General features: G+C 37.3%; 1 protein-coding gene across 1 annotated transcript; it reads left to right on the top strand.

The window, feature by feature from the left end:
- On the top strand, positions 1-1,002 carry LOC107153574 (olfactory receptor 145). Its single transcript, XM_015499116.1, has one exon. It carries the CDS (start codon positions 49-51, stop codon positions 982-984), a length of 936 nt encoding a protein of 311 aa, XP_015354602.1. The 5' UTR covers positions 1-48; the 3' UTR covers positions 985-1,002.
- Positions 1,003-8,190: the final 7,188 nt, after the last annotated feature.

The raw sequence follows: 8,190 nt of genomic DNA, 5'->3' as shown, positions 1-8,190 counted from the left end.
TCTCACACTGACTCTTTTCCCTTGTCTTCACAGAATGCTTTAATTGCAATGGTACCTGAGAACTCCTCCTCTGTGACAGAGTTCATCCTTGCAGGCTTAACAGACCAGCCAGGACTTCACATCCCCCTCTTCTTTCTGTTTCTAGGTTTCTACGCGGTCACTGTGGTGGGGAACCTGGGCTTGGTAACGCTGATTGGGTTGAATTCTCACCTGCACACCCCCATGTATTTCTTCCTCTTCAACTTATCTCTCATAGACTTCTGCTATTCCACTGTTATCACCCCCAAAATGCTGATGAGTTTTGTCTCAAAGAAGAACATCATCTCCTATTCTGGGTGCATGACTCAGCTCTTTTTCTTTCTTTTCTTTGTGGTCTCTGAATCCTTCATCCTGTCAGCAATGGCGTATGACCGCTATGTTGCCATCTGTAACCCCCTGGTGTACATGGTCACCATGTCCCCCCAGGTGTGTCTCCTTCTTTTGTTGGGTGTCTATGTGATGGGGTTTTCTGGGGCCATGGCCCATACAGCATGCATGCTGAGGCTGAACTTCTGTGCCAACAATCTTGTCAACCACTACATGTGCGACATCCTTCCCCTCCTCGAGCGCTCTTGCACCAGCACCCGTGTGAACGAGCTGGTGGTCTTTATTGTTGTGGGCATTGACATTGGTGTGCCCACAGTCACCATCTTCATCTCTTATGCCCTCATCCTTTCTAGCATCCTCCGCATTCGCTCCACTGAGGGCAGATCCAAAGCCTTTAGCACCTGCAGCTCCCACATAATTGCAGTTTCCTTGTTTTTTGGATCAGGGGCTTTTATGTATCTCAAGCCCTCTTCTCTTTTACCTATGAATCAGGGGAAAGTGTCCTCCTTGTTCTACACCATTGTGGTGCCCATGCTCAATCCAATAATCTATAGCTTGAGGAATAAAGATGTCAAAGTTGCTTTGAAGAAAACCTTGAACAAAAATTCATTTTCCTAAGAAAGGGGCAATGCTTGGGTCAGAAACACTTTTACTCTGATATATGATTCAGGTTCCATGGAAGAAATTTTAACTCATTCTCAAATGGGTTCATTTTTCCCATTTGAGGGGTTTTTTAATTTATAAAATTCCTAAACTATAGGACGCCCAGATTTAGAATAGATACAGGCTTATGTATCCCACCTTGAGGTCAGTATCTCAGCAGAGCAGTGACTAGAACACAGGCTCTTTATTCCAATCCCATGGCTTTCCATTGTCACCTGCGTTCCTCCTCCTTCCATGAGAGATTTTATTTCAGATATGAGCTAGTCTAGGATGATAAAATCTGGTTCTGTCTACAAAAATTTCATGCAACTTTTAAGGGCTAATTTTAAAAAGCACATTTTTTTTTTTTGCAAGAAGGTAGGAGGTATAAGATTTTGTTGAGAGTCTTGGCTAAATGACCATAGACTTTTTTGAAGCATTTTGGAGATTGCAGGGAAGTGTGTTAGGACCCAGAGATCAGCAAGTATGGTACTACCTGGGACGGTGATGTGGAACTTCAGGGACTTGAACTTTCAGGGATTGGGTAATGACACTAGATGGAATAACTTAGAGAAAATGTCAAGTTTTTTTGAGGAAAGAATTTAGAAATTATTTTTCACATTGTGAAATTCAAATTGTGTTTTGAAAGCCAGAGTGAAGAAATCTACCTCTCAGGGTGGTCAGCTCAGGATCTGAAGAATACTTTAAAACTGTAGAGCAGTTATGTTACAAGTTGGTAATCAGGTTACCCCCAGACAGCAGCCAGTCAGGAGAAGAAATATCCACTGAAAGTTACTGATGTGGATTGTAACAGAGTCTTGTGGGCTATTTTATGTGTACTTTTGTAGATCAGTCTTTCTGCTTGTTGGCACCTCCGTGCAAGTCATAGAATGAATTCCCTAATGGCCTCCCTTTCCTACTAGTTTCTTTTTACGTTAGGTGAATGACAGCCTTGGCAAAAGAAATCAGAGAACAGGAGGAGAGTGATAATGGTGATATTCAATTCCAGGACTGTAGCTAGGCTACAGTGGCAGCAACTGAATGCCACATTTCCTATTGGGCTGCAGTAACCGCTCCTTCCCTGGCTTCTTCATGCCAAGGGGTCCTAATGTCTGCTTGTTATTGCTAGCCTGGGTTGCTTAACCATCCCTTTGTGGTTTCTTGCAACTTCCATTTCCAGGTAAACAGTTCCCTCATTATATTTCTTGATCACTTTACGTGGATCATGTATTTTCTGCTGGAACTCTGATACCGCCCCACCCCCGCCCTGAAAAGGATGAAAGCACTAATGGTACCATGTAAAGAGAGGTAGAGTTACCTTTTTGTTTAAAAAATTTTCTATATATGTATTATATATTATTTTGAAGTAATGATATGTGAGATTCTGTGAAAATGCTTGATTTAGGAGACTGTCTTAGAAAAATTCTGTTCTATTAGAAAAAAAATGAAGTTTGGATGGAAGTATAGTTTTGTACTTTGGGAAGGTGCAGAATAATAAAAAATGAATTCTAAAAGAATGAGAATGGTAGAATTCAGATGACTAAGACAGGGAGAGAGGCAGAGCAGCATAGAGATTCAGAAAAAGCAGAGAGGCTAGGGAATTGGAGTGTAGAATCAAGTTAGAATCTTAGCTTTTACTCAACAGCTGTGCAATTTTAAATAAGTTGCTTGATGTCTCTAAGCATCATTAATTTTTAATTTTTTTTCAGAGTTATTAAGATAATTTAATGTTAGGCACACAGTAAATTTATTTTCATCTCTCTTAGATAGTCTTCCTTCTAATATCAAAGCTTGCACTAATTTATTGTGTGACCTTGGGAAAATTGCTGTATCTTTCTGGGCCCATGCTTGTTTATATGAAAGATGCTGTTCTACCAGGTTACTTTTACATTCTGTTTATAATGTATATCCTTTTATACACTGATAAGATATAATACATATTTACTGTATCCTGAATATTCCTTTCAAAATCCATGTGTTGAAATTGATAGTGTTAGGAGATGGAACCTTTAGCCCTTCGCCTCTCCCCCCATGTAAGGACAGAGAGAATGTGCTGTGTGTCAGAAGAAAGTGGGATACCAAATCTGTTGACATCTTGATCTTGGACTTCCCAGCACCCAGAACTGTGAGAAATAAATTCATGTTGTTCATAAATCACTCAGTGTATGCCCTTTTGTTGCTGTTGTTTTTGTTTACAGTAGCCCTAACAGACTAAGAAAATGGTTATAGTATTTAAGAACATTACCAAAAAAAAAAAAAAATAGCCAGGGAAAGGATGTCTCCTATTCTGCTGGTTTCCTGGTCATCTGTTCCTCTCTGTGGTCCATCACTGCTGCTCACCAGTTGTCTATTTTTACAGTCACTGCATGGGGCAACCTGTGTGTGCTTGTACATTAATGCACGTGACATGTCCCTTGTTTTTCAAAGTCATGGAAATCTGATATAAACTGTATCTACTGATTCAAATTTATTAGAAGTGGTAGGAGTTAGGGTTGTTACTAAGATGAATAAGTGAATAAAAAGGAAAAAAAGATGGGTATGAAGGGTTTTGGTTATTAAAAAAAGAGGGAGGGGGTTGTGGCTCAGTGGTAGAGTGCTCGCCTAGCAAGCGTGAGGCCCTGGCTTCTATCCTCAGCACCACATAAAAATAAATAAAATAAAGGTATTGTGTCCAACTACAACTAAAAATAAATATTTAAAAAAATAAAAAAAGAGGGAGAGGAAAAGGGATTCTGTGAAGACAAGGGAGCCTTAGATCTAGCTGAAAAGTGTGTACCACCAGAAGGACAAGCTTGCAGAAAAAATTTCTTTTATTTCTCATCTCTGACTCAATTTTCATAATTGCCTAAAACTCCATCTTATGGATGAATTCTATGATAGTAACAATTTTCTACTACTTCAATTAGATTATTTCCATTTTACAAATTATAATTAATGCTTGTTTAACAAATTTAGTAATTTCCCCCCTACTTAGGATATATTCTCAGACAGAGAATTATTGAATTACCCAAGGTTTTAAGATTTTATTGCAAAATATTGTCTTGCAAATTTATTTCATTTATTGCCCTCACTAGCAGAATACACATATTTGGATCATCTCTGGAACAGATTCTGTATTAGTAAGATTCTCACTGATTGGAACTTACTGCTTTTCATTTTGATGGTTGTATTGTTTATATTCTCTTGTCTTCTTTTTAAATCATTTTCTCTCTCTTCTTTTTAAAATTTTTAATTATTTTTTAAAATTTATATATGACAGTGGAATGCATTATGATTCTTTTTTTCTTGGTGTCTATTTTTTTTTACTTTTTAAAATTTATATATGACAGCAGAATTATAATTCTTATTACAATTCTTATTACATATATAGAGCACAATTTTTCATATCTCTGGTTGTATACACAGTATATTCACACCAATTTGTGTCTCCATACCTGTACTTTGGATAATAATGATCATTACATTCCACCATCATTAATAACCCCATGCTCTCTCCCAACCCCTCCAACCCTTCTGCCCTATCTAGAGTTCGTCTATTCTTCCCATGCTCCCTCTCCCTATCCCAGTATGAATCAGCCTCCTTGTATCAAAGAAAACATTATGAAGACAAACAACAAGTGTTGGCAAGAATGTGGGGAAAAAGTTACACTCATACATTGCTGGTAGGACTGCAAATTGGTGCAGCCAATATGGAAAGCAGTATGGAGATTTCTAGGAAAATTGGGAATGGAATCACCATTTGACCCAGCTATCCCTCTTCTCCGTCTATACCCAAAGGACTTAAAAACAGCATACTACAGGGACACAGCCACATCAATGTTTATAGCAGTACAATCCACAATAGCTTAACTGTGGAACCACCCTAGATGCCCTTCAATAGATAAATGGATAAAAAAATGTGGCATATATATACAATGGACAATTACTCATCAATAAAAGAGAGTAAAATCATGGCATCTGCAGGTAAATGGATGGAGTTAGAGAAGATAATGCTAAGTGAAGTTAGCCAATCCCAAAAAATCAAATGCCGAATATTTTCTCTCTCTCCTTTATTTCATCGACTGTTTGTGGTATCTGGATGATCTAAAAAAAGAAAAAAAAGAACAAAAGGATTAAAACTGAAAATATTTTCTTCCTTACTGTTTTAGTCAGTTTATTGTAACCTGACAAGAATGTTACAGTTTTAGAGATCTCCGTCCATAGATTGCCCACTCCATTGCTCTGAGCCAGAGGTGAAACAGAACATCATGGTAGAAGGGTATGTGGAGAAAAATAGATCAGGACATGGCACCAGGAAGTGGAGCGGGGAGGGAGGAAACACACTCTGCTCAAAAAGGAGAAAATATAAAACCAAGCCCCCAGTGATCTATCTTCTCCAGTCACAGTCTATCCGCCTAAGGTACACCACCCAGTTAATCCACCTGATGGGATTAATGCAAAATTAGGTTAAGGCTCTCATAACCCAATCATTCACCTCTGAACTTTCTTGCATTGTCTAACATGTGAGCACTGTAGGGAACACCTCACATCTAAACCACATCACTCATTTTTCCTTCATTATATACTCTGTGCAAATAGAGTCCCTAATGTGTATTTGATAAATCCCTCAGTCCTAGCACACTGCCTGGCACTTTTAGGGTGGGAGTTTGACAAATATTTATTGGATAAAAGGATGGGGTGTTTAGCAGTTTTAGAATGTGGGGTACTAAAGGGGCTTCTTGTTCTCATTCTCCTGGCAGCACATTTTCCTCTTCCAGTCCCTAGATGGATATATGTTTACACCTAATGTTGTCACCTTGATCTGGTTATAGTCTTCTTATTTGTAATCCCCAAGTTTAAACTCATGCCACCTGGTGGCCATGGTAGAAAGCAGACCCCAACTTGGAGACATAAACCCCGACTTCCACTCCTTCATATAAAATGTATGGTGTTATATAAAAGAATGATCTTAAATTCTAAATTGCTGTCCAATTGAACCTAGAGCTTGGAAGAAATTGTATAAAACACCAACAACTGGGCTCAGGTGTGGAGCTCTCATGTTTCCAGGGTACTTGCCCAAACACTTGTTTTCAAAAGGTAACTACACTTAGGAAAATTTACCATGATCATAATTGGATTCTTCTTTGCTGACTTGCAAGGCAGAGTACTGCTACTGCAGAACAAATCTTCCTTTTATTTTCTCTCACAAATTAATGTGTTTATATTCTCTCAGAATTGTTTCTGGGGACATTTGATAATACAGAGGTTTTTGTAACTTTGCAAGTCCCTTAGTAATTTTACTGGGGATGATTTCTACTTTTCTCTTTGAAATTCAAAGTTAATTTTGGGGATATATTTTGAGACCCTATCTTACTCCTTTTTCAAACTTCCACACAAGATTTAGCATCTACTTCTGGGCTGAATTAAGATTTAGTTTTATGGTTGAAAAATGGAGATTTTCGAATTCCACTAATCCTTGTTGAAATTATGACAGGGAGAGCCTTTTATTATCATTAATGCATTCATATCATTATGGACTTATGTATCTAAAGTCATGATTCCTTGTTGTCAGCATTTACTTTTTTAGATTAGCACATATTAATTGCACAAATCAATGGGCTTCACTGTGACAATTTCATACACAGAATTTATGTTAATGCTCAATTTGACCCCTTATTAATGGCTAATGGAAGCCTTTTCACATTGATTTTCATGTTCTTTTAATATATCTCTATCAGATTTTGAGCATTTAATTACTTTCTGGTGAAGTGGTATATCTCAAACTTATCTTTTACTTATGTTGCCCAGCACTGGTTTTGTTTAGAGATGGTGTTTAAAGCTAAGATATGAATCCTAGGTGGGATGAGCTATACTTAGTGTGATTCTGAAACCAAATATTTAATTGGAAAATATTCATGTTTGGAAAATACCCATATTGATTTTTATCCCTCTGAGCATACCTTGTGCAAATGCTATAATTGGTCTTTATGAGTAGGTCAATCCTCTGTATCCCATAACGGTCCTCTGGGTCCCCATCTCACCATGACACTTTCCTGCTCGCATGACAATTTTCTCAGGTTCCCATCAGTAACTGTTGGGACCATGGAACTGAAGATTGAGCCCAGGAGCAATCTACCACTGACAAAGCTCTATAGCCTGTTTTATTTTTTTTTATTTTGAGACAGGGATTTACAAAGTTGCCCATGTTGGCTTTGAATTTGTGATCCTCTTGCTTCAGCCTATTTTTGAGACTATACTTTGTCCTATGAACTTTGTCTACATGTCCTAATTTAATCTTTTCCACAACTGGATGAGACCATTATCTCTGCTTTATAGGTGGGTAAATCAAGTCTTAAGTTGAGGAGCTTGCTCAAGATTGCAGATAATAAGTGTAGAGGGAAGAATTGAATTTAGATTACATAACTCTAGAGCCCACACTCTTAACACTAACTGCCTTCCAGAAGGCTCAATCTGGGTGTGTAAGAAATAGCACATGTGATGCATATATATTCACCTTGTACAATGTCCAAGTTCTTGCTGTCTTGAGCTGAATAATCCCTGCATCTACTCTCATTTGGAAAAAAATTGCCAAAAACAAATGTCAAAAGAAAGATACTGAAGATTTTTTTTTCCTTTTTAAATGCACTGAACTAATAGGGCCAGTAATGTAAATATATGTGAGACCCACTGAACTATTGTTATATGGATTGTACAGACATATATTTTGAAAATGTTTATTCGAAGTTACATTCCCAATTTCAGCCAGGTGATCAAACACATGCATTGAGATTAATGCCTGGCAGATTCAGGAGGTGCTAAATACATATTGAACAAATCCCTAGTGAGACTTTGCTTAAATTTTATGCAGTGTTTTATCTTTAATTTTTAAAAATAATTTTTCTTAAATTTGCAAAGCAATGCTGTGTGATAAGAATATGCTAGATAAAGAATGAGTGGAGATAAGCAAAAGCTTTTAAAAATATCTCCAAGATCCTTTCACCTAAAGATTACTATTTTTGGCATTATGGTATATATCTTTTCAAAATATTTTTCTGTGTGTACACATGTGTCTATTTAGACTAGTTTAGACCAGTTTGCAAAAATTATGTACACATACAAAGATGTAATTGCATTGAGTACCATTTACAATTTTTTTTTCATTCTGTAAACATATAAACAGCTTTTGGTGTAATTAAATATATA

This window comes from Marmota marmota, unplaced genomic scaffold (genome assembly GCF_001458135.2).
Source record: "Marmota marmota marmota unplaced genomic scaffold, marMar, whole genome shotgun sequence".
Lineage (NCBI taxonomy): Eukaryota > Metazoa > Chordata > Mammalia > Rodentia > Sciuridae > Marmota > Marmota marmota.
Note: the sequence above shows the minus strand (reverse complement) of the source record. Positions and strands in the feature narration are given on the sequence as shown.

What these genes read in the sequence shown, in the direction of transcription:
- LOC107153574 (XM_015499116.1), top strand. Translation starts at nt 49, where the DNA reads ATGGTACCTGAGAACTCCTCCTCTGTGACAGAGTTCATCCTTGCAGGC.